The sequence below is a fragment of the Ailuropoda melanoleuca genome, chromosome 8 (assembly GCF_002007445.2).
Source record: "Ailuropoda melanoleuca isolate Jingjing chromosome 8, ASM200744v2, whole genome shotgun sequence".
Taxonomy (NCBI): Eukaryota; Metazoa; Chordata; class Mammalia; order Carnivora; family Ursidae; genus Ailuropoda; species Ailuropoda melanoleuca.
In genome coordinates, this window is record NC_048225.1 from 89531759 (window position 1) to 89559662 (window position 27904).

Sequence of the window (27904 nt, forward strand, 5' to 3'; positions counted from 1 at the left end):
ACTCTAGCAGCTGTGATGAGAACAGATGCATTAGAAGAAGCAGAAGACCAGTGAGAAGGCTACTGCAATAATCACACAAGAGACTCATGGTGGCTTAGACCTATGGAGCAGTGACAAAGGTGGGAAAGTGTTTATATTTTTAGATATATTTTGGACAATATGAAATATAAGGTCTGAGAAAAATATGAGAGTCAAGGAAACTCAAGAGAGGCCTATACCCCTGAAACAAATAATACATTATATGTTAATTAATTGAATTTACATAAACAAAAAAAAGATTTGGGGCCTGAACAAGTAGAAAGATAGGATGGAGGGACTACCAGAGGTGAAGGTTTAAGGGGTATATCATGACCTTATTTACTTAGCTAGCTCCATTTTGGATATATTAAGTTTGAGAAACCCATTATACATCTAAAGGGAGATGTGGAGTTAGCAGCTGGACACAACTGCTGTTCAGAGAAGTCTAGACTAGAGACATATATTTGGGAATCATCGGCAACAGAAAATATTTAAAACCCTGAGACTAGATGAGCTTGCCTAGTGTGTATGTAATAAGTAGTAGGAGTAGTAGCAGTAGAAGGAGAAGAAGAAGAAAAAGAAGAGAGGAAGAGAAAAGAAAAGAGGGGAAAAAAAGGATAGATCCAGGTACTGAGACCAGGGCGTGGCTATTTTAGATATCAGGGAATCGATTGGGGGGAAAAAAAAAACCAACAACTGAAAAGCAGCACCTAGACTCAGAAGGAAAACCAAACATTTAAGGTATTCTAGATGTCAAGTAAAAAGTTTCAAGAAAGAAGTAACTGATTATGTCTAATGTTGCAGAGAGATCAAGATGACAACTGAAAATTAAACACTGGATTTAGCAATGTGGAAGTCACTGATGACCCTAAAATTAGCAGTCCACAGAGAAGCTGGAGCAAAAACCAAACAGAGATTCAAGAGTAAAAGGGAAGAAAAAACCTGGAGACAATGAGTATAAGGCAACTTTTTGAAGTTGTGCTGTAAATAGGAGAGAAACAAGGCAGTAACTGAAGAGAGCAGGGCCAAAAGAGGGGTTCTTTTAAGATGGCTGAGATAACAGCAAGTCATCAAACAGTGTGTTGATGGGCATGACCTTGTAGAGAAGGAAAACTTGATGACGCAAAGAAAGGAAATAAGGACAAAATAATGTCCTTAAATACACAAGAGTAAATGGAATCTAAAACACAAGTAAATGGGTCAGTCCTAGCCAAAAGGACAGAGTTCAACCATCATAGTGAAAAGGCAGTCTTTTTTTTTTTTAAGCAGGTTCCACACCCAGCACGGAGCCCAAAGTGGGGCTCGAACTCACGACTGAGATCATGACCTGAGCTGAGATTAAAAGTTGGACGCTTAACTGAATGAGCCACCCAGGCGCCCTGAGAAGGCAGTCTTAATAGACCTCTTGAAGAATTCTTTGGTGTACATCATTCTACTAGTCTGTAAAGATACTGACCTATGAAGGTATATTGTTATTATCCCTATCTTAGAGATGAGAAAATCAAGGAAGAGGGGTTATGTAACACTGGTGGTACAGAGCTAGAATTTGACTCAACTTGTAAGCTGATTCTAAAATCTTTGCTCTTAACTACTATATTATACTCCCTTTCCACCTGAGGAAAAAAATTCTAAATACAGTGTTCCAATAATAATAGTAGGAAAACTGGACTGGACACTTAATACCAGAAAATTTACTAGTAAAATCTCTATGGGGGCTTAGTAGAAAAATCTCGGGCTTTAGAGTCAGACAGAGTTGGCTTTGATTCTTGGCTTCAATTCTCAACTACCTTATACAACCTTAGGAAAATTACTCTGTAAGCCTCCATTTCAACAACTATAAAAAAAAATACTTAAGTCTAAGAACGCAGCACCTTGCCCCCAATCACATCAAGTGTTCAATAACTAGAAACATTATTATATGACCTTCCTATTTCCCTCTTCCAATCTTTCCTAAGTCCCTCCTCTTTCCAATTCTGTAAATGTATTTCCTTCCTATGATGTTTTTCTTTCTGCATTTTGCCCTCATGTTCATATCATCTTATCTGCTGCCTGCCAAGTTACTGACCATCTCAAAGATCTCAGAGGTCTATTAGAAATAAACTTCAACCAAACTCAGCTATGTTTCCTTCAGATCAGACAGGCCTGACTTTGAAAGTCCCTCAGGTTAAAAATAGCCTAGTTTCTGTCTCATCAGACATGTATACTAATTTTAATCCTGGAGCAGAGCCTAGAGGCTAAGAGAGCCTTATGACTGAAACCATAACTATTTTAGTATACCATGCAGTTAAAAAAGGAAAATATCTTTAGTTTGGTGACAATTTTATGTTTAAATAAGATGTTAGATAGCATACATGATAAAATATGCAAAATCTAAGAAAGCTCTATTCTCACCTCCAAAGTGAAGTGCTAAGTCTCGATACAGTTCTCTACTCATGTTTTGAAAGTCAGCCTCTTGCCACACTTTCCCATCAGGTGTTCGAATCTTGGTCTCTGAAGGATTGAAGCCTAATTTATACCAACAATACAAAACATTCTTATCAAAGTTGCATTATAAATTCTGTTATACTTTTTTAAGTGAGATATAATTAACATACTATAAAATTCACTTTTAAAGTATACAGTTCAATGGTTTTTAGTATATTCACATAGTTATGGACCTATCCCCACTATCTAATTTCCTGTACCCATTAGTAGCCACTCCTCCATCTCTCTCTCTATTCCCTGGCAACCACAAATCTACCTTCCTTCTTCATGGATTTACATATTCTGGACAGGTCATTCAAATAGGATCATACAATACGTGGCCTTTTGTGTCTGCCTTCTTTCACTTAATGTTTTCACGGACTGTGTAACATGTATCAAAGCTTTTTTCCTTTTTATTACTGAATAATATTCCGTTGTATGAATATACCAACACTGTTTATCCACTTATCAGGTGGTAGACCCTTGAAATATTTCTACTTTTTGGCTGGTATTAACAACATTGCTACGAACATTCATGTACAAGTTTTCCAGTGGACATGTGTTTTCAATTCTCTTGTATATTATACCTAGGAGTGCAATTGCTGGGTCATATGGTAACTCCATGTTTAACTTTTTGAGGACTGTCAAACCATTTTCTAAAAGAGCTGCACCATTTCACATTCTATTAAGCAATGTATGAGAGTTCCAATTTCTCTACATCCTCATCAACACTTGTTATTGTCTCTTGTTTTTATAAGAGGATCCTAGCGAATGGTATCTCACTGTGGTTTTGATTTGTGTTTCCCTAATAACAAATGTTGTTAGCTTTATACACTTTTTAAAGATGGATGCATAATTAGCTACCACATAATGTATTGACAAATACTGTTTGGAAAAAGTAAGCTTCAGTGAGATGAAGCAATTTACATTTGTTCAAAAAGGCTAGAAATGGAGAAGCAGTAAATTAAATGATAAGTGAATGTCATTCATAAATTATGGATTTCAGGGACAGAACTACTCTTCTCAGGACTAAGAAAGAGACAACACTAATTCTTCTTTCTTTGAAGACAGGTATTAATTGCTACTATCTGTCCAATTTTGCCTATGGCTGAACAAGCAGACAAGCTGCTATCTACACAAGCAAAATGCACACAAAGTGTGGAAAACAGGTCTTGAAAGCATATTTGTTCAACTTCTCAACAAACATTACACATGTGCTATTTCCTAGGGATTAATATTCTGATTTCCTACTTTGAATTTATCTCTACTCTTTAAGAAATACACTAAACTTAGAATGTTATTTTACAAAATAATAAAATAATGAATATGGATGATAACCAGAGTAGTATAAAGATTTATATTTTCAGATGGGCTCAACTTACCAAACAACTGGCAGCCAATAAATATTTGTAAAATTAAATCAATGTAAAGAATAGACTGGAGTCAGAAATGGGTAAAAGCACTCTAGAAATGTTAAATAAAATGTAGTAAATTAATTACATGTCTAATAGAAATCAATCTATTCAGCTCTTAGGCACAATAGCATAAAGCTTAATTTCACCTGACATTTGCGGCGAGGGGCACGCCATCATGCCTATACAAAGAAAAATTTTATAAATGTAGTGTCCAGTCTGTTGCAAGCTATAGTCTGTAATAAGAAAGTGTGGCAATCCCATGCCAATCTCTCTCTCTCTCAACTTCTCATCACCATCACCATCACCCCCAACTCATGTCTCTACATTCAACTCTTACCATTTTTTTCTCCTCTTCTCTTAAGGAAACATTTATCTCTATGGGAGCCTTTCTTTATATTTGCATCTTTACTTATAAATTAACTTGAAGAAGGTTTCAATATCTACAACAGTTTTTTTTTCTGTCCCCCAATTTTAGAGTAGTGCCCCCTTTACACTTTCCATGACCCTCTGTCAACCCTGGCGCAGAATCAGGTGAACCTTGCCTTGTCAGAAGGCCAAGAGTAGTAGCCTAACGCTACGTCACAGTGCCCATGTCACTCACTTCATCTCCTCACACAGGCTCACCATCATCTTACAGCATCAGAAGAAAGCTGAGGACAGTATATAACTTTTATTTTAGTATATTGTTATAATTGTTCAATTATTACTGTTGTTAACTGTATCTAATTTATAAACTGAACTTTATCACAGGCATGTACGTATAGGAAAAAAGTAGTATTTATAGGGCTCAGTACTGCCCAGTTTCAGGCATCCACTGGGGGTCTTGGAATATATCCCCCAAGGATAGGGAGGACTACTATATTTTCATTCTTTGTCCCCTTTTTTCTTACTAGCTGAATTCATTGACTAGAATAAAAAATTTACTGTGCATTTATGTTCAAGACATTGTACTAGGCTCCGAAATAAATAAGGATGACCAATATAAGGTCTTAAACCTCATGGGCATTTACACCAGGAAGAAAAATGCATGCAAACAACTAAGAATAAAACAAAAATCACATAAACACTGTTTGTGTTCAATACTTCAAATTTTAAAGCAGAATCATAGAACACTTTGTGTCTTTAAAGAAAGAAAAAACATACATGAAAAACTAAAGTTTAGAATAAGCTTAGTATACTAACAACGGTATAAAAAAAGAAAGAAAATAAACACACACACACTCTGTATATGCAAAAATTATCTCTGGAAGGATATATAAATTGTTAACACAAGTAATTTCCAGAAAGGGAACCAGGTAGTTGGAGCACAAGAGCTTTTCAACGTATACCCTTTTTGTCTTTTGAATTGTGAACCAAGTGAATTTATTATGTATTTGAACAAGAAAAATTAAAATGTCACTTTAGAATACAGCATATTAAGATCCTTTTAATTTACACTGCCAAAAAGTTGACAAAAAGTAGTTTTTCATTGTTGGAAAAAGTAAATCCATTGCTTGGGAGATTGGAAACCATATTGTTATAATTTCTCAAACGTATGCTACATTTCATAAATTAGCCCCCCAAAAGTTCCATTTGTAAAATATTTTAATACGAAAACTAACAGGTTAAAAAATAAGGAAGTCAAAGGTATATGGGAAATCCAGTCACCAACTCAAAGGAAGTTAAGATTTTAAGATTTTCACTCCGGTTCTTAGCGTTATGTTTTATTTTGTTCTATTTTTAATTTTTAGATTTTTGTAAATTATTAAATAAAATACAGATTTAAGTTGACCATCTTAACTTGCCTTGGTGGAATAACTTTTGGAATTTCAGCACTTTGATTTCTAGAATAAATACACTTTAAATGTACAATCTTCATTCAATGATCTGACACTATAGCAGAAGTTTTGGATAATCACTAGCACAGAACTAACAAGACCATTTTGACCCCACCATTTGCTATTTGCTCTGTTAACAGTGTGGACAACTACTACATGGTATACAAATGAGTAGAAGGATATGAAATAATTTAATTAATAGTACATTAGACCAATCCTGGCTAACAGAGCAAGTTTTCAGTATTCTAAAGTAACTGTTCACAATTTTATCACAAATTAGCAAAAATAAAATGCAAATTATCCATCTTTTATCTAATTTACAATGAATATCACTAGCAAAACATGATACGGAACACAAAATAAAACTGATAATGGCTCTAACTATATATATAAAATCTGTTCTGGAGAAAAAGACTGAAACACCTTAGGACTACAAAGAACTGCAAAGCTGGTCAGAGAAAAGTTAGACTTGGTAGAAAAATACAAAACAAAATTATAGCAAAAACTGTCCTAGCTTGTTTACGACTTAAAATTAACAGAAAAAAATGAATCTTGACAATATTTCGATCTTTATACTCTTACCTAGAAAAACTGAACTTTGAAAAGTATCCACAAAAGAAAGGCTATGGTAGCAGAAGTTTTAATGACAAAAGTCTAACAGAGACTAATCTGGTCAATGAATCAACTCTTCATATTAAAGACTTTAAATGAATAACCCTGAAAATAATTTCAGAAACATAAAAATACAAACTCCTTAAAACCATCATATATAAAAACTTGAGTTACCTACAAAACAGAAATTCTCTTGGAAAAGCATTTTCTCAATGAAAATTTTTCTATATTGGTATAAATCTGATTTATTTTATTTTTTAAATATTTTAGGTATATATCTGACATAAATATTTCTCAAACATGGGGGGGGAACTGTTATTGTCAAAACTCAAAGCTTAAAATAGTAAGAGGATCAAAATATCAGTGCTAAAATATTCTGTAACCAAACGTAACCAGAATTGACTAAATTATCTTTTAAACACTTACTTTTGAAAGAATTCCTAACAGCAATCCAAATACAATGGCAGAATAAGAGTAATATTCTTCCAGTTATCTGAAAATGATACTAATTCTTATTTTCTCCTTTGTTCAACTTATTAACTGTTCAGATAGGGGTTCTTAATTAAGAATCTCCTGAGGGACTTGTTAAAAATTCCAGTTCTGGACTCTATACCCCAAAATTCTGATTCAGGTCCAGTGTAGCATCCAAGTTTCTGCATTTTTAACCTGCACCTTGAATTAATTTCTTAAGCATTTGATTTGAGAATCACAGCCTGTTCTAAAGATAATCCTCTCTGCTCAAATACATTGTAGGGGGAAACGGGGAGAAGGCGGCAGGAAGACAGAAAGACACAAAGACCGATTACAAACCTTTGTATGTTGGAGCAGGTGGTGCTGTTGCCACTTTCCTGACTTTTGCTGTCACTGAGTTATCAACATTAACAACCATTACTGGATGGTCAATATGACCCAGATTCTGGCCCCGGCCATTTGTTTCTTCTGAGTGTTCCCACTGTTTTCTAATTCGCTCCTTGAGTTTTTCCAGTTTGACATCATGTTGTCGCTGCTTTAAGATATCTAACCTTTGGGAATTAGAAGTACTAGTAGAGGATGGAGAAGAGTCAGTTATCCGCAACACTTTTGGATCAACATCATGGCCCATGTTACTTACAGAAGCCTTCTCATTTCCTTTTGCTCTATTAGGATTTTCTTCCTCAGTTCTCACAGGAGCTGCCATCTTAATCAAACATTCAGAATTTTGCAATGCATCAATTGCTGGTCGATCATTTAAAAACCTAACCACTGTATCATTGATGACAGATGACTGGGAGCTCTCAAAATCACAGCAATGTACATTCCGTTCTTCTCGATTGCCTATCATCCAGTTCCTGTTCTCAGGCTTTTCTTCATTAACATCCACACAATACACATGCTTTGACTCTAGATGGCTAGGACTCATACTGGAAGTTGTACCATGGATCTCCCTATTATTAAAAAATAATAAGTTTTGAATAAAGATTTCAAAAATCAAATTGAAACCAGTCGTACAAACTGAAGGGAGAACTCTAAGCTAACACTAGATATCCCAAAAAAGTTTTGGAATTCCAGTAGGTTAAGTAACAAAATAACCATTACTAATACTAAGATTCAATGCTCAATGCCCCCTCTATCAAGTTAGATGGCAAATAACCTAAATCATTAATCTGCATATTATAAAATAAGAAATACACAAAAGATGTATGTAGAGATTTCCTTAAGAAATCCCAGAAAATAGGATTACAATCTCACTTTGGATATTCCTTTGACATCTATTACCAAAATGTATATTTTACTTCTCTATGAAATCTTTTGTTTTTCTTCTATGAAATCTTAAATACAGGGAAAAAAGTTCTCAAATTTTGTATTGGTAACTTCTAAATAATGCACCAAGTTAGCAAACAGATTGGAACTAGAAGTAAAGTGGAGGTATAATAAATATTTTCCTCCACATAAATGTAGTTAGGAAAGTCAAGTGTCTCCAAACCACAGACCACTTTTTTTGGTAGCTTCAAACTATGTAAAGCACATCTAGAAATTGTGTAGTAAGCAAAGACTAGGCATTGCCAAAGTACATATCACAAAGTCCATATTCTCTACTCATAAAAACATTAGCAAAAGCCTTCCTCCAGAGGGTAATTTTATTTTATTCTATTTATTTCTATTTATTTATTTTATTTATATTATCATTCTAATAAGCTATATTTTAGGAACAGAAACAGTTTATTAAAAGGGACGTTAATAAAGACAAGCCTCAGCAGTAAGAAAAGCACATGATTTATAAAAAATACCCAACAAAATTGTAAAAGCGAACATAACAATCTGGATCTGCAATGTTTCAGAGTAGACATTAGCCACATGTGGCTACTGAGCACTTGAAATGTGGTTAGCCCAAATGGGAGACACGCTACGATGTAAATTACATACCAGATTCTAAAGACTTAGAATGACAACAAAAAAAGAATGTAAAACATCTTCGTGTGTCTAGGTATGGGACTACTAAACAAGTTAAATTATGTGTGGCTCACATTAACAATTCTATTATACACCACTGATCTAGAAGTTTCATGTAAAGGCATAAAACTCGAAATACCACAAGATTTCTTAAAGCCATAATTCTGTTATAGCGTAATATGGTAATTTTATCTATATGAGTCTATGAGTATGTGCATTTTTCTAAGGAGACAGTCTATACAGTTTTCATCAAATTCTCACTGGAATCTATGACCCAAAAAACATTAGACCCTGTTCTGAATGGTTGATTATTCAACAAGATAGGGGCTGAGAACTGACTCCTGTAGATTACACTAGAGATCAAGACTAAATTCAGTTATTTGCACTACCTTTACCAGACCACAATAATTCACAGCTAAAATGATTTAAGTATAAACTTAGCACATGTAAAGAATAAAATAAAGCATAAAAAGGCAGTTTACATATCATGTCACAATCTTAAAAAGGGAAGGACAGTTTATCCCGCGCCACTAAAAAAATAAGTAATGTCATAGTCTTTCATTAACTCATTCATTAAAAATATTTACAGAATACATATAAGGGTATTTATTATACAATTCTTTTTTTGTTGTTGTTTTTCCAGTTTGACATCATGTTGTCACTGTTGTTTAAATTTTCATAATAAATGTTAGGAAAAATATTTATGGAATACTTAATAAATGACAGGCACTAGGCTAATGTTTCGAGAATAAGACAGATTTATACATAAGCTAACGTAATGGGTAAATATGGAATCAAAATATAATGCAACATGAAAATGCTTTAACAGAGCAAGTTATATAGTATTATAAGAGCACAGGAAGGATTAAATAGGCTGTGGGAATGAAGTAGGATAGAAAGAGATCTGGCAATGTTTCATACATAAGGTGCTAAAAACGATGGAGTTAGCCAGGTGAAGGATGTTCTATTCACAGCTATCCTACGGGTATTCCTTTTAATCCTAAAAGACATATATTTTACAAAATTTTAAATATCAAGTAGCATTCTTTGCAGGAAGAATACCAGAATATGAATAAAGAGTAATTTATAGTTTCAATTCTGATGGTGATTATGTTTCTAGGCAAGTTGCTTAATATTTGTGTGGTTAAAGACTTCTGAACTCTGACTATTTTTCACATTTTTCCTTTCTCCTTTTACTAAACTATGAACCTTTACCCAGATCAATTCCCTGGCTTTCTCTCTGTATCTTCTTCACCATTTTTATCGCTTCAACGCTAGTGAAAACTCCCAAATTTATATTCCCAGCCCTGACCTTTCCCACACATGCCTGCTCAAATTTTTAAATGCCTACTGAATATTTTCACCTAGATATTTCAAAATTATATCAAATCAAATATTGATATTATGAACTGATATGAACCCATGATCTACCTCCATCTACCAAATTCTTTATCTCAAATTTAAGAGTACAAACATATACTCAGTAATATCTAGCACCATCAGGAAACTCCCTGACTTACTGACATTTTAGAATACTAAAAATGTTAATAAATGAAACAAAGAAATATAAGGTCCAGTGTTTATTTTTTATTACTATTTCCTATACTGACAGTATTGACACATATTTAATAATATTAGTAAAATGTTTCTCAAATATAAAATTCTATCATTTTATCTACTGAATATCCTAAATTATCAGCTAACAAAAATATACATCATTTGATATTACCTATACTATCAAAATTCATACATCAATCCTGAACATCTGACAGTAAGTTGCTGAAAAGAGCCATTAACAACAAAGTGAAACAATAAACCAACTCACATTCTCAAGAGGAAAGAAATTTTAGGTAACTGATTGATGCTACCAAAAATAAAAGAAGAAAACTAAGCTATAAAAAGTTCATTATGCATAACACCTAATCTGAGATATTAAGGAAAAAAAATTCATATTTCCAGAGACTGAATAATCTGTCTACAGGAAACATATATATTACAATGGTGGTAGCCTGGGCCACTACTTCTTCCCCCCAAATATTTAATCTGTAAAAGAATAGAAAGTCAGTATTTCATAATATAAAAGATTTTTGCTTTATCTTTTTGGAAAATGATAAAGGTAATAATACTAGAGTCACAGTCCTATGAAAAACTCAGAAAATAAACAATAATCTTATTGTAAATATTACAGACTAATCCTATTTGATAGTTTTTAAACACTAACCTGTAAGAAACCAAAGGTTCACGAAACTCCACACGGTTACTCTTCTTTACGTTACTCTCCAGGGTGGTAACTCTGAGAGGACTCCGAGATTTCTCTTTTCGTGATTTAGAAGATTTGGAGGTTGGAGCATTAACCCAAGAATCATCCAGGTATCTACCATCTAAAGAAAAAGGAAATCTGTAAGAATATATGACTGCCTCTAAATTTGACTAGTATCTGAGAAAATAACAGGTATCTATAATTTCTGGCATCTCTAGTTGGATATTATAAAGTAGATGGCTAAATTATTATAGTAACTCAATCTATAAAGAAAAAACTATTCTGAACAATGAAAAACTCTACATATAAAATTATTTTTTGTCAAAGGTGGTCACCAACTTAAAAAAAAATTATCATGTAAAACCCAACAGACTCAGAGATTTTAAAAAAAAATTAGTTTTAATGGAAAGTACTAACCTCTAGGTTTTAGCCCATTAATTAAGAAATCACAGAATTACATATATGAAAGGTATCAAAGAAAGTATTTGCATTTTGTCAATTTATGACAATATCTGTTAGATATTCCAATTATGATTTACCCCCCCAAAAAATATGTAAAACTCATTAGGTCCACTAAATCTCAAAGTTGATAGATCTGTGAATTAAAAAAAAAAGACATATATAATTCCAAACACTTGAACTCAAATTCTTATCACTAAAAACCAATTATAACTCACTGTCAAAAGTGATGTAGTGATGCTAAAGTCCCTGATCAAAAGATCGTGAAAATATGGGGCACCTGGTTGGCTCAGTCGGTTAAGCATCCGACTTTTGATTTCAGCTCAGGTCATGATCTCTGGGTTGTGAGATCGACTCCCACAATGGGCTCCGTGCTTGAGATTTTCTCCCTCTCCCTTTGCCCTCCCCCCTGCTTGCTCTCTAAAATAAAAAAAAAATCAAAAACTGTTGAAAAAAAAAAAAGATGGTGAAAACATCATCTACAGTCACTGAACGTGAGGCTGCTTCATAACTACATGGTACCAAAGACAAAAAAAATAAAGGTTGATGAGGTATCATCTCTAACAAAAGAACTAGCAAATATAAGGGACTATAAAAAGAAATTAAGCTGAAACAAAACATCAAGATTTATTTTTGATATATTTATATCTTTGGAAGTAACTTTATACATACCTTTTCTACTTATTTTTCGGATAGCACTTGCAGAAGATTTCTTGGTATCCATGACAGAATCAAACACAGCTGTACTTGTAGGGGCTACTTCTAATTTGTTTTCAATGTGTCTCAGCTAAAGTTTAAACACCATCACAACAAAAAGGTTAATTCTGTAAATAAACCAGCTACCATTGGTTGACATAGTTAATTTTTTATTTTTTACCTTTTTTTTTTTTAAATGTAAGCTCTATGCCCAATGTGGGGCTTGAACTCACAACCCCGAGATCAAGAGTTGCATGCTCTACTGACAGAGCCAGCCAGGCACCCCAATTTGCAGAGTTATTTAAATTATATTGTCCAATACCTATCTCTAAATTCAAAACAACTCAGGAATGCCTTTTTGCAATATTAGTGTTTTCATCACTTATTACTTCAGTTATAGTAACAAGTGGTGCAACGCTGCCCGAATTTGGACAAGAAAATCAAAAAGATTCCAGGGGCACCTGGGTGGCACAGCGGTTAAGCGTCTGCCTTCGGCTCAGGGTGTGATCCCGGTATTATGGGATCGAGCCCCACATCAGGCTCCTCCGCTATGAGCCTGCTTCTTCCTCTCCCACTCCCCCTGCTTGCGTTCCCTCTCTCGCTGGCTGTCTCTATCTCTGTCAAATAAATAAATAAAATCTTAAAAAAAAAAATTTAAAAAAAGAAAATCAAAAAGATCCTGAAGAATATCAGAAAGTTTCTATTTGTCTTGTTGACCTATTTTTTTAATTGTTGAGTTTTCTTAAGCAAGCAATACATTTTCGGACATTATATGTCACACATCATTACGCTATATATCCTGTGCGTTTTACAGGCACAAATTAGGAAAGAACAACTCAGATGGACTAAAACTTAAAACTGTTCAAAAAACGACAACTTTTTAATAGTTTTATGTCTATAAAATAAGTTTCACAATAAAGATAAAATTCACAAGATAGAAAACTCAGGCTTCCATACACCTTTCAATATAAGTCAACTTCCAGTAAAACCACCAATGTTCTTAATTATTTAATAAAGCATTTTCCCCTAATTATATACTTAGAAAACTTGGAAAACACAGAAAAGGTATAAAAAATGAGATTAAAATCATCAAAATTCCACCACATTGAGATAAACACTTTGTGTAAAATTCTGAATTTATATTCTCTCAGATTTTTGTGGTACAATGTACTCACAAAATTGGAATAAATCTTCATAATCTGTATCAGGCTTTTTCTCCCATTTGTATTATAAGCCCCTCATCATCCTTAAAAATAATTTCTAAAAACACAATAGTTTTGAAAAACGACTATTAACAGTTCAGTTCTAAATTAGGTTAACTCTAAATTAAACTGGGGATAAAAACTATTCCTACATTGTAGATATATAATGCTCATGTGGAAGAAAGAGAACTTATAATGTTGTATTTGACCCTATATTATGTACCTTTTCCAGATGCCTTTTCATACCAGTTCAAAAGATTAGGGGACAGAAAATACCATATTCACACAGTAAAGAAATAGGTGACTCAAATTCAGGTAGGATACAAAGAAAACAAGAAAGGACATATCAGGAGAGTAATTTTCCTGGAGAGCAAATGAAAAAGAAAAGAAAAAGGACAGAATCTCCCTTCAAAAGGACAATGCATCACTTGCCAAATTTGGATTCCTAAACTCCAGACAAGACTGGACAGAACACAAATGAAAACAGGCTGCTCATGGTCATTCCTCAGCAGTACTGAGAGAATACAGTCTATCACTGCCACAAAAGAGTTAACTCCTAGTCCATTAAAGAAGCTATTCCTTTCACTTCCTCTCTGACCCTGAGCCTTCTATACAGACATAGCCCCATATTTCCAAATCATTTTGTTTTGAATCTTCATTTCAATATACCAAATGAACAAATTTATTAAAGGAGAATAGCACAAATTACTTTAATATTTTATATGCCATAGTGTTAATGCTCCTGACACCTAAAGTAGTGTCTTGATTATCCCTTTACTGTTTAATAGTCATCATTAACATTCACTTTGTAATATATGGTACTTAACTTCTTACTAAAATCTTTATTTTCCTATGAGAAAAGTACTATAGAAAAAAATTTAATCTATTCAATCATAACAGGAAATCAATTTTAAACCAGAAAGAAACAAGTGGAAGCTCTAACTACTTACAGCAGCCTTAGTCTGAGAAAGTGCATCCCACGATGTGGTTATATCTGCTGGGGAACATTGATATTTACTGAATCAGAATCTCTACGGTAGTCCTCAAAATCTGCATTTTAAAAAGCTCCTAAATGCACTCAAAAGTGTGAGAGCCATTTTATTAGGCAGAACTATTTCTCAGCGAATGCTTTATCATACTGAACCAAAACATGGTTCTTTTCCCATTCTATAAAGCCAAGCTTCCTAGTACATGGTTTAGAGTTGTACTGGACACTGATCCTATTAGTTCTTAGGACAACAACCCCACTCATAGCCCCATCAGACATCTCCAAAAATAAGCAGTAACCTCAAATTTACCCCACTGACTTGAACACAAAATTTTGTATTGTAGTGCATTTCACAATTATGTTGTTGAAAAGATTAGAAAACTACTCCAGACCTCAATCTACCTGTAGAAACAAAGGTAAAATCTAGTCTTTCAAATAACAGCCCTTCAAGTAGTACAAGGTCACCTATTTCCCTTAAATCATTCTTCTCTAGGATAAACAATCTCATTCCCTCCAAATGTTCCTCATGTGATATGATTTCCAGATCCCTCATAAACCCAATAATCTTCCTCCAGATATACTCTAGTTTGTCAATGAACAGCAAAATATATCGTGTCCTAATTTAACATAGTTTAATAAGACTGTTTAATGCATCATTTAAAAATAGTTCAATGAGACTGTTTTCTTATTTGTGCACGATAGGGCTAAAACTATATTAGGAGCTATATTATGCCATTTATTGACAATAATCAGAATTTCCAAGAAACTGTAAAACTAATTTTACATATAATGACTTTTTTTTTTATGTTTTCCTTTATAAAACAGTTTGCCACAGGACACCTTTGAAGGTGAGGTAACTTGCATATTTAAAACAAACTGAACTTAAAAAATTATCCACTTTTTACAAATCAAAGTATATGTATAATTTTCCTTTATTGATTAGCCCAGAATTGTATACACATGACCTAAACAAGGCACTAAGTTCTAAAGTTTAAAGAAAATAAATCATACCTTGAACAGTATCCTTGCTTTGAGAGTTCCTTGGATTTGGTAAAGGCACCTCTTTTGATTTGCTGCTCCTCATCCTGCCAATTTACCTACAATCATATCATCAGCATTCATTAAATATCAATATTCTAATATTAGTAAAGAAAATAGTCTCCTTTATCTTAACTTTCATGAAAGTCAGAATAGGATTTTGTTAACTCTAAAAGTTTTCTTTATGCCCTCTTAGGAGTCCCTTATAATCTAGTAACTTCATTTTTCCTTAGAAAACTAAACCATTAAGAAATCTATCATGACCACCCCACATCACCTAGGATGCCTGCTATCAAAAACAAACAAAGAAACAAAACAACAGAAAATAGCAAGTGTTGATGTGGAGAAACTGGAACTCTTGTGCACTGTTGGTGGGAATGTAAAATGATAAAGCCTCTATGGGAAACAGTATGGCAGTTCCTCAAAAAATTAAAAATAGAATTAACCGGGGCACCTGGGTGGCTCAGCTGTTAAGCATCTGCCTTCGGCTCAGGTCATGATCCCAGGGTCATGGGATCGAGCCCTGCATCAGGCTCCCTGCTCGGCAGGAAGCCCGCTTCTCCCACTCCCACTACCCCTGCTTGTGTTCCCTCTCTCTCTGCCTCTCTCTCTGTCAAATAAATAAATATAATCTTAAAAAAAAAAAAAACACAGAATTAACCATATGATCCAGCACAGAAGAATTGAAAACAGGGTCTCAAAGAGACATCTGTACACCCATGTTCACAGCAGCATTGTTGACAATAGTCAAAAAGTGAAGGCAATGAAAATGTCCATCAACAGATGACAAGGTAAGTAGAACGTGGTATATACATACAGTGGAATATTATTCAGCATTAAAAGGGAAATTTTGCCATATTCTATATAATACAGATGAACTTTGAGGACATCAACTAAGTGAAATAAGCCAGTTACAAAGACGAATACTATATGATTCCACTTACATAAGGTACCTAGAGTAGTCAAAATCATAGGGACAAAAAAGTAAAATAGTGGTTGCCAAGAGCTGGGGAAGGGGAAAATGGGGAGCTATCGTTTAACGGGTACAGAATTTCAGTTTTGCAAGATGGAAAGTGATAAAAGATGGATGGTGTTGATGGCTGCACAATGCTAGTACTTAATACCACTAAATTATACACTGAAAATGGTTAAGGTGGTACATTTTACACTGTGTATTTTATCACAATAAAAAAATGAAAGAAAAAAAGAAAAAATTTATATCATGACTCAAAGAGAAAAATCATGATCTGCTTATGCTGACTAGACAGCTTGATAATAGTCATATAGAATATAGACTATTGAATATAGCATTATTCTGTTATAAAACTCACAAAACACTGAAAGTTTGGAAAATACAGGAGGGGAAAACTCATTCCTATTCCCCAAATCTTAATACAATCATTAAGCTATTTTGCATAGTCTCTTCTATTCTTTCTAATTTTCTTTTACTCTAAAATGTGTAAAAAGTAAAAAATTTTCATTTTTGTGTCCTACTTAACGGCTGGATGTTTGTGGTAGTTTTTAAATATATTCACAAATTCTCTAATACTCCTTTCTTCAAGAAAGAAAGGTTAATTTTTCTTCCATTAAATGTAGGCTGGACTTAGGGATACTATTTAAGAAGGGCAGTTCTTTATGTAAGAATATATAATATATATAAATTATCACCATTTTCTATAAAAATAGAAAAATTGAGGAAAAAGTACATTGGAAAAAATCTCCTCATAGAAAGGAGAGAATCTAATCTGTCAAAACTCTTACTATCTTTATTTTTTTTTTAAGATTTTATTTATTTATTTGACAGAGAGAGCGACAGCCAGCAAGAGAGGGAACACAAGCAGCGGGAGTGGGAGAGGAAGAAGCAGGCTCCCAGCGGAGGAGCCTAATGTGGGGCTCAATCGCAGAACACTGGGATCACGCCCTGAGCCAAAGGCAGACGCTTAACGACTGAGCCACCCACGCGCCCCAAAACTCTTACTATCTTTAAAGTATAAATCTCAATCTGCAAAATGCCTCTTCTAAGCACTTTGACTGTCAAATAGATTAAACTTATTCAAGATATTTATTGGAAAATAATGAAACTACCTTCCCAGTCAAATGTTTTACAGGCAACATGACAACTTTATTCTATAGCCATATGGGAATTCTGGAATTATTTACTGAACATTTGTGCATTCTCTTTTGCCTACTTAATCTGTCAAGAATTAAGAAAGGCAGGGGAGCCTGGGTGGCTCAGTTGTTAAGCGTCCAGGGCGTGTTTCCAGAGTCCTGGAATCGAGCCCCACATCTGGCTCCCTGCTACACTGGGAGCCTGCTTCTTCCTCTCCCACTCCCCCTGCTTATGTTCCCTGTCTCTCTCCGTCAAATAAATAAATAAAATCTTAAAAAAAAAAATTAAGGCAGACAAAAAACTACCATAACTACTTGTTGTCTCCTCTTCATATTTCTATAAATTAATGTTTATACAGCTTGATAGGATTATTTAGTACATAAAGGTTCATGGTTGTTATATCGTCATGAGGGTTTTATATTTCTTCAATAAAAATCACCATCATTGTCCGTAGAGAACTATGTTTTAGTATTCAGTTATATTTTGTATGCTATTAATAAAAAGCAAGTATTGCTTTATTCTATTATACCTGCCCTATACCTTCCACTCTAAGCCTTCCGGGACACTTTATTTTAGATGCATCCAGTACACAGAAAATAGTTAGAACTCTTCAATCCAGAGTAATAATCTTTGTTAAGACTAAGAATAGGGAGGGGCACTTGGGTAGCTCAGTCGGCTAAGCATCTGCCTTCGGCTCAAGTCATGATCCCAGGGTCCTAGGATCAAGCCCTGCATCTCACATCCTGCATCCCACATTGGGTTCCCCGCTCAGCGGTGAGCCTGCTTCTCCCTCTGCTACTCCCCCTGCTTGTGCTCTCTCACACTCTCTCTAATAAACAAATTCCTTAAAAAAAGAAAAGACTAAGAATAGGGAGAATAGGGGCGCCTGGGTAGTGCAGTCATTAAGCATCTGCCTTCGGCTCAGGGCATGATCCCGGCGTTCCAGGATCGAGTCCCACATCGGGCTCCTCTGCTGGGAGCCTGCTTCTTCCTCTCCCACTCCCCTGCTGTGTTCCCTCTCTCGCTGGCTGTCTCTCTGTCACATAAATAAATAAAATCTTTAAAAAAAAAATAGGGAGAATAAACTTGCATATCAATACCTCGTGCTAACATTTTTTGAGCACCTACTTGTGCAAAGTATTGTGTGTTACAGAAAAGGAAGATGAAATGACACTGACTGAATCTCCAACCTCACCATCTAGTATAAGTATTCTTTTTTTTTTTTTTTAAAGATTTTATTTATTTATTTTGACAGAGATAGAGACAGCCAGCGAGAGAGGGAACACAAGCAGGGGGAGTGGGAGAGGAAGAAGCAGGCTCATAGTGGAAGAGCCTGATGTGGGGCTCGATCCCATAACGCCAGGATCACGCCCTGAGCCGAAGGCAGACGCTTAACCGCTGTGCCACCCAGGTGCCCCTAGTATAAGTATTCTTAACCTAGGGATCCATGAGTGAGATTCAAGGAATTTATAAACTCTCTGAAATTATATGTAAAATTCTGTATGTATCATCTGTGTACATTTTTCCAGAGACAGAAGTCATGGCCTTCATGACGTTCTCAAAGCAATCCAGTAATCAAGTAGGTGAGGTAAACACATACATAATATAACTGAGAAATATAATAATCTGGACAATACCATAATACATGTATGATTATCACAAAAGGAAACATTAATTCTACTGGTAGAGACCTGTTAAAGCTTCTTCAGAGTATATCCTTAAAGACACCATATTAATTAGGACATGCCTACTACATGTTGGGTATGAAGAAGAAAGAAGGAACAGAGACTATTTTGCATCAGGAGCCCTAATGGCATCAGCATACCACGTTCATAGAAGTTAAGTATTCTGCTATCTAATAATAAGTTTGTCACAACCCTCCATTTCTACAATGGCAGATGGCCACGGTTTTCTTATAAATGCTTCTGAGAGTTAGACCAGATCATCTCATTAAGCTGACATTTTAAAAGTTATTTTATGAATTGTATTATTAGAGCATTTAAAAACCATACTGTCAATAACAGTGACATTCAGGAAAGGGTTAACAAATTTGCAATAGTCTGTCAGACTGCTTTATTTTCTGAGACTTGTTACCTGTGAAAGTCTAAATTTAAGTGACAGTCAATCATCCACAAAGTAGACTTTCTTCTTTACTGTGTCTTAAGATACTACCGTTAAGGCATACCAAAAGGTATAAGAAATAATAATACACACTTATGTACACATTTCTCAGTTTAAGAAATAAACTACTGAAATTTGGCTGAAGTCCCCTGTGTATCTCTACTCATATCCATCTCCCACCAACCAGAAGTAATAACCACTATCCCAAACTCAATGTTTATCATGTATGTCCTCCTTGGACCCTCAACATTTTCCAAAATACAAATGGCAATTCTTTCTATTCAGCACAAAACAAATAATCTCAAAGTATACCTTTAAAATGTTCCTTTGTCGAATCACTATGTTGTATACCTAAAACTAACATAACATTGTGTGGCAACTACACACACACACACACACAAAATAATGGGAACATTATAAATAATGTTCATAATGTTCCCAAAAAGATTTATTAAATGAAATTGTGTATGAATGTATTACAAATGTCAATCACTTGTCTGCCCAACCATAGACCCCTTTCTGAAGAACAAACCTCCCCATTCCCATCCACCACCCCTCACCCCCGCTACAGCTGATTGAAGGAGTGAAGAACTAACTCAAGAGTGGCCTATCCAGTCCCTGGCAAGAAGAGATCTAAGAATTTTAGAATGGAATGTTAAGCAACTGAGTCAATGAGCTGTGAGGAGTCAAGTTGAAAAATCATGATGATAAGCAAGATGAAGATCAAAGAAAAACAAATGAGATGTCATGTAGCTTCCTCAAAAAAGGAAAAAGTGGCCTTGTTTTTAGCCATTTTCCAGTTCCCATAATACCACTACCTCATTTTCTGCCCCTGCATTCCTTGAGATCTAAGTCTTACAACAAACTTCCTTTTATTTCTCTTTATTTAAGGGAAAAAGGGACAAAATCCTATGAAAAAAGAGAACCCCATGAAATCCTTGATTTCAAGGCTCTAACTCACAGGCAGGAAATAAGTTATAAGAGAAATACATGTGAAATATATTTCAAATATACTATAGAAAAAAATGTGTTAAATACATTGTTTAAAAAAAAAGAAAGAAAATACAGAAAATTTCAATGACAATTCTTTTGAGAGAGGGTTATCTCTGGTTACCAGAAAACATTTTTTTTTAAATTCACTGAGAAAATTTCCCTTTATCCTTCAAATTCATTTTCTTATAAACAGTCCTTTGACTAAAAAGTCCGTACTTTCTTTGTTTTCCTTTCTTTTCTTTTCTTTTCTTTTTTTTTTTTTGGAGAGACAGAAAGAGAGCATAAGTGGGGAAGGAGGGACACAGGGAGACAGAGAGAATCTCAAGCAGGCTCCACACTCAGCACAGAGCCTGTGGGACTTGATCTCACAATACTGGGATCATGACCTGAGCAGAAATCAAGAGTCCGATGCTCAACCAACTGAGCCACCCAGGTGACCCAAAAAGTCCATTATTTTCTAAAGTCTAAAAAATTATTTTTCCTCCATAAAGCTGTTGAAAAAAAAATTCCAGATATTTCTAACTTCTCTCTTCCTCTCTCTCTCTTCCCCTTACCTCTGTTCAGAGCATTATCTTTAACCTAATTGTGGTAAAAGTTTCCTAAATTATTCTGTTCCTAATTCATTCTCCATACTGCAACCACAATTATCTTTTTGAAAACAGAACCTAGCAATTCTGCTTTTATAGCTCTTCAATGACTATCACCTATGGGATAAAATTCCAAATTCCTTAGCATGATGGAACTTGGGATCCTCCACAACCTTAATTTACAGTCTTTACCCCCCTTGCTATCTTTACTGTATACCAGTTGTTCCTGTCAAAAGGCCATAAGCTAGAGTGCATTCCCTAAACATGCAGAAATTTTCATTACCTCCTTATCTTCTTTTCCTAAATTTTCTCTGGCAGTAATAACCTTCAAGTCAAAATGTTAATGCCATCTACTATAAATCTTTCCCCAACTGTTCCTTAACAGAATTACTACTTCATCTGTTTCCCCAACAGCACTCTGTTAACTTTTTAAAATATTTTATTTATTTGTCAGAGAGAGAGAGGGAGAGCACAACCAGAAAGAGCAGCAGGCAGAGGGAGAAGCACGCTCTCCACTGAACAGGAAGCCCAATGCGGGACTCAATGCCAGGACCCTGGGATCATGACCTGAGCTGAAGGCAGACGCTTAACCGACTAAGCACCCAGGTGTCCCGTACTCTGCTAACTTTTTAGAGCCCTTATCATTAGACACACACACACACACACCCCATTCAATCATTCATTCAATGGACATTCCTTGAGCACTTAATGCTCACAATGTAGTGACACACAATAAACAAATAGTATACAATGTGGTAAATTTATAACATTACAAATAGCCCATGTGTATCAGTCTCTCCTCAAGGTTGTACGGTCCTTAAGGACTACATCGCTCTCACAGGCGCATGCATGCTCTCTCTCTCAAATAAATAAAATCTTAAAAAAAACCCCAAAAAACAGGAAAAGGAACACAATTAACAAACATCACTAGGCTAGTAAGCCAGGAAAAAAAAAACAAATGTAAAACAAGGGAATGAAATTCATACACTATTTTGCAAGAAGCCTGTAAGAACATATGGTGAGAGAAACTACAAGCCACACACCCAAAAAGCATAATTGACCTTGCTGATAATAACAGTGTAAAGAAGAGGGCTACAGGTGACCATATAATAAATTAAATATATGATACCATGGAAACAAGGGAAGTCATTTGATAAAAGCATATCATCATTAATGTGCAATGAATCAGATGACTGGAGCAAAAGACAATGCTTTTGCTTTGTCTATATAACCAAGTAAAAGCCCTACTATGATTAGGCAAAAAAAAAAAGTACAAGAATTATGTATAAACTGTATTGGAGGTTCATTTATTCACTCTGGACATGAACAAAGTAATGAACATTAAAGTGGAACAGTAAAACATTACCATCTAGAGCCCGTGAACAGCAGAAACTACTCAGAAAGGGAAGACCTTTCTCCCAGCTACTCGCCGAGAGCAAAGATTAACTACTAGACCCATGGCTTCAACCTCATATAAAGTCTTAGTGTTTCTTAGAGGGGAATGGAGTGGCCCCATCTAAACAGATTCTTTGTGGGAATTAACAGAGGGATACCATTAAGCACCAGGCTACAACTTGACAAACACATCTACCTTGTCACGAATACTTTGTTGGCAAACAAGTTCCCTGATTCTGCAAGTATAGTGATACTGCTGAGTGCCATCAACAGACCTGAACTCTATCTGACCATGAAACTTAGTGACAAAGATTCCAAAACGCCGAGAGTCTCTAACGGACAGTAAGAAGCCAGAAATCTAGGCACACTGTCCTAGATCCTATTTGCTTAATTCAATTAGTCAACAATGTATTCTTTTTCCTAAAACCCATACCATACCATTCCTTCTAAAATCTTACAAGCTAAAGTGAGCTGAAAGGGGAGGTGGGTTTCCTAATACTTTTTTCTATTATCATCTCTGGTCCTTTCATTCACTAGTACAGTTTTACTTAAGAAAATCTTCTTAAAATTAGAGAAATTCACTAAAATTCATTCGCTAAAAACCAAATTTGTTATATTCTCTTCAAATACTAGGATATTTTCCTCTTTCCCCCCATTTACCTCCCATTTGCTACTACGATATTTTTTTCTCTTACTTACTCCTTTTCTGTTTTCCATAGTATTCTCTTATCTGACTTCCTCTCCTCCCTTTCTCACCTTTAGTTTCCCTATTTTTATACCTACTATTCATATTTATACCAAACATGCTTATGATTAATTTTTCTAAATCTAAAAATGGTATGAATAAACCTACAACATAATAAAAATTCTCTGAAAACTCAGAAAGACCCTTACACGATGAATGAGATACACAACACACACACACACACACCACAAGACACACAAAACACATAAGCACAAATACACATTTATTTAAACACATTATGATAATATGCTTGGCTTCTTTTTTAAAAATGTGGGCACATGATGTGAACTAGTATTAAGGATAACGTACAAAATATTAGTCTTAACATGCCAGTATAACATGTACCTTCACTCAAAATGTACCTTTACTCATAAAGTCATCATAGCTGCTGTTTAATCCATAGCAAATAGGGACACACAGAAAACATTCTTTATATTTAAATGGCTTTTAAATATAATACTTTAAAATCATTACTCCCTCTACTTATCCTCTGTAGCTAGTCTTTAAGCCTATAAAGTTAATTCCTTCCCAAATAACCCACACGTACATTCCCAATCATTCCCATGGCAAGTGAGTTTCAGAGCAGCTATTTAATGCCCTCCTCCAAATAGCTAGAGTTCCTGTCTCCCAAGCCTACTTTCTCAAGCAGCTCTAGGAGGAGAATCGCCTGGATAATATTAAAAACTGAGATGCTGAGGCTCCACCCCAAGAGATTCTGAATCAGTGAGTCTGAGGAGAGGCCAAAAACCTGTATTTTTAAAGGTCTACAGGGCTCCCAATACACAGTCCGCTTTGAAAACTACAGCTCTAGAGATTATATTCAATTCTACTCTTTGAAGCCTGAAGCTTCCAAAAACACTGCTGATTACATAAAGATGAGCATCAGTGGAGAGAATTAATCCTATTCCCCAAATACCTGAGACCATTTCTCTTCTGAAGTTCCAGAACACTTGAGAGCAAAAAATACCTTTAAACCAGAAGCTAAAGTTATAGACCTCTATGGAGGGGAGAGGGGGTGACCATGAAGGCAATTAATAGTTACTAATCATACCTACCATTTTCTGTGTTCCTTCTATGTGGGCCAAGGACCATATTGTTTTCCACCTCTTATCTTCAGTCTCTATCACAACCCACAATCCTCTTATTTGCCTTTTACTCCTCCCCTTAACCTAAAGCTCTGTTCAATGCAACTGGAAATCTTTATACTTCTCTGTCCCCCCTCCTTTATATATTGAGGCCACAGGGTAGGAGAAAAGTGCACAATGCACCACCCCCTACCCTCTCCCCTATGCATTAAAATCCCTTATTTACCCTTTTCCCCCCTCCTATTTCTTCCCACCCCTTTTCTGGCAAAAAAAAAAAAAAAGAAGAAGAGCCTTTTCCTCTCTGTGACGCTAGGAACATACGGCACAAGGAATTGCCCCCATTTGGACCTGGCTCCGCTCTCAGGTTTCTCTCATCCACTTCTGCTCTTTTCCTGGTGCTCTTTTTCTCAGTGGGGTGTGTGTAACAGAACAGCCATGGGCTTTTGGGGACCATTAACATTGTTTTTCTTTTTTGTTTATAAAAACACTAAACATTCAATTCCAGGGAACCAAAATTCCACCTCCCCACCGAACACTACTAAGGGGCATATCTTCTGCTCCATACCTTTTTCTGTTTTTCTTTCTCTCTTGTTAATGCTTTTAGAAACAAATGAGTTTTTTATATAAAGTTTTTAAAATGTGGGGGAAAAAAGTATATATCTATTTTACTGATGAAGAAACAGTATCACACAGACTATAGAAAACAGTCCAAGGTCATTCAGTGACAGATCTGGAAATTAAATCTCTCTCTCTCTCTCTCTCTCTCTCTCTCAAACCTCTGAAAGCCTCTAACAGACATTCACATGATGCCTCTCATAATATTCAAACTCAGCCACCATTTATAACATTATCCCCTATCCTCTCTCATAATTTCATCACAAGGCACTTGGCTTTCTCACCTCAATTCTAGCCTCTTTACAGCCTCTGTTCCATTAACTTCAACGCACTTAAACTTCTTTAGAGAATGCCATTTAACCCACACATCTTGACTGTTATCAAACTCAGAGGAAAGGACAGGACTTCTCACATTTGTCTACAGATAAAGCATTTTATTCCACCCTCCATTCTCAACAGGGCAGGTAAGATATTTCAGCAACCTCCTTGGCGTCACATCAGACTGTTCTTCCACACTCATAAAAAACCTCTTCCTCAATCTGACCCATGCCATCCACTTGTTTAACAAATATCTGCCGAGTGCCATGTAAGTAGTAGGAATGAAAAGTTCTAAGCACTGGGGTTATGGCAGTGAAAAGAAACACGGCCCCCACACTAAAGAAATCTAAAGGTTTACTCAGAAGGTTGATATTCAACAAATATTACAAATAGGATGAAAATAATTAAGGGGAAAAAAAGGAAAATGCCACAGAAGCATGTAACAGAAGGAAATTCATCAAATCTGGGTAGTGGAGAGGAAAGTGTCATTAAATCTAAGAGCTAAAGGATGAATACAGGTGGGCAAGAAAGAGCTTTCCAGGCAGTAGGAACAATATTTGAAATGGCCCTGAGACAAAAAAGACATGACACAGTTTAAGAAACCAAAAAGTCCCATGTGTTGGAAAGGAAAAATGTCAAGAGATGAAGCTGGAGAAGGAAAGGAACTAGATCATGTGGGGTTTCCAAAATGATTTGCTTTTAAAGGATCGATTATTGGCCACTCCTCTCTTATGACCACAGTTTTGAGAAACCAATAACCCAGAATCTGTATCACTCTATTGCATTTTGTCTCCTTACTATACTGCAAGCTTCTTAAATTTCGGAAAACTTAAGAATATGTTCTTTTTTTTTTAATTAGACAGAGGGTGGAGGAGTGGGAGAGGGAGAGAGAGAATCCCAAGCAGGCTCATGCCCAGCACATATCCCGACACAGGGCTCAATCTCACAATCCTGAAATCAAGACCTGAGCTAAAATCAAGAGTCGGACACTTAACCGACTGAGCCACCCAAGTGCCCCAAACTTAAGAATACTTTTATTACTCATTTAAGTGACTCAATAGTTTCAATCTAGTGTCCATTTTACAGTGAGTGAATTTAACTGACATCCTGTAGAGAAACAAGTTGTTTCACGCAAAAGTCAGAAGCATAAATGAACAATGCTGCTTTGTTCAGACTAAAGTCAAATATCATGAGGACTAAAAAAAGAAACTATATTTGACATGGTTCTATTTATATCACGTAAAATATGAAAAGCTCAAAACAATAATCAACTTCCAAAAGTTAGCTAACGATGATTCTAACTTGCCAAACGAAAACAGAAATAGAATTTCACTAAAGCTATAAAAACAATATAAAAGAATCTGGTTAAGATGAAACATATAAAAACCTGAAGCACCTTATATCAAACAAGTACGCAACTTCAAAAAAACTATTCACTTGATAGCAAACAAGGAGTCCACACTTCAAAGTATCACCCAAACACTCACCTCATAGAGGAAGCACAAAGGCTCAGAGAAAACTAACAATAGTCAAGAAATTTAAAAGAATTACATTTACCATTCAACGTCCCCACTTACCATGCGGCCTAAGAGTTCATAAAAAGTAACTTTTAGAGGAAAGGAGCCATATGAATACTTCATCTGTTTTAAGATCTTCCCATCTTCTGGGGTACCTGGGTGGCTCAGTCGTTAAGCATCTGCCTTTGGCTCAGGGCGTGATCCCGGGGTCCTGGGATCGAGCCCTGCATCAGGCTCCTCTGCTGGGAGCCTGCTTCTTCCTCTCCCACTCCCCCTGCTTGTATTCCCTCTCTCGCTGGCTGTCTCTCTCTCTGTCAAATAAATACATAAAATCTTAAAAAAAAAAAATCTTCCCATCTTCAGGTTCTTTCAAGAAACTTCAACCATCAATTACATTTTTTCTCATGTGTATGTCTAGGCTCCTCCTCTCACCAAGATTCTTCCTATCAGCATTTATACTTAATCTTCTTACTTAAAACGACACCAAAGTCCCACAACCTAGCACCCTTCTCCACTACTGCTTTCTTTTTCCTTTACAAACTTCTCAAAAAAGTTGACTGAATACACTCAGTCTCCATTTAGAGATACTTTTCACTCTCTTCAAGCCATTCCAATGTGATTGGCACTCCCATTTCTCCATAACAGCTCTCACTAAAATCACCAAAGATCTCTTCACCTCTAAATCTAACGGGCATTTTCATTTTTTTTTTTTTAACACAGGGCTTGAACTCATGACATGAGATCAAGACCTGAGCTGAGACCAAAAATCGGATGCTTAACTGACTGAGCCACCCAGGGCACCCCTAGGCATTTTCAAATAAAAAGTCCTCATCTTGGGGCGCCTGGGTGGCACAGCGGTTAAGTGTCTGCCTTCGGCTCAGGGCGTGATCCCGGCATTGTGGGATCGAGCCCCACATCAGGTTCCTCTGCTATGAGCCTGCTTCTTCCTCTCCCACTCCCCCTGCTTGTGTTCCCTCTCTCGCTGGCTGTCTCTATCTCTGTCAAATAAATAAATAAAAT

The 27904-nt window shown here is 35.6% G+C and overlaps 1 protein-coding gene across 4 annotated transcripts in view; it reads right to left on the bottom strand.

The window, feature by feature from the left end:
• The window catches only part of CEP350 (centrosomal protein 350), a 150115-nt gene that overhangs the window by 112162 nt on the left and 10049 nt on the right, over positions 1–27904 (bottom strand). Inside the window, exons 2-7 of one of the 4 annotated variants that reach the window (XM_019801310.2) lie at positions 15372–15457; positions 14323–14369; positions 12147–12261; positions 10977–11136; positions 7136–7749; positions 2410–2508 (exon numbers count right to left, since the gene is read on the bottom strand). In XM_019801310.2, coding sequence (XP_019656869.1) covers positions 2410–2508; positions 7136–7749; positions 10977–11136; positions 12147–12261; positions 14323–14369; positions 15372–15444 — 1108 coding nt within the window. In that variant the 5' untranslated portion in view covers positions 15445–15457. Of the gene's footprint in view, positions 1–2409; positions 2524–7135; positions 7750–10976; positions 11137–12146; positions 12262–14322; positions 14370–15371; positions 15458–27904 lie in introns of all 4 variants that reach the window. The other 3 variants (XM_019801309.2, XM_002920797.4, XM_034666851.1) reach the window with 3 other exon arrangements.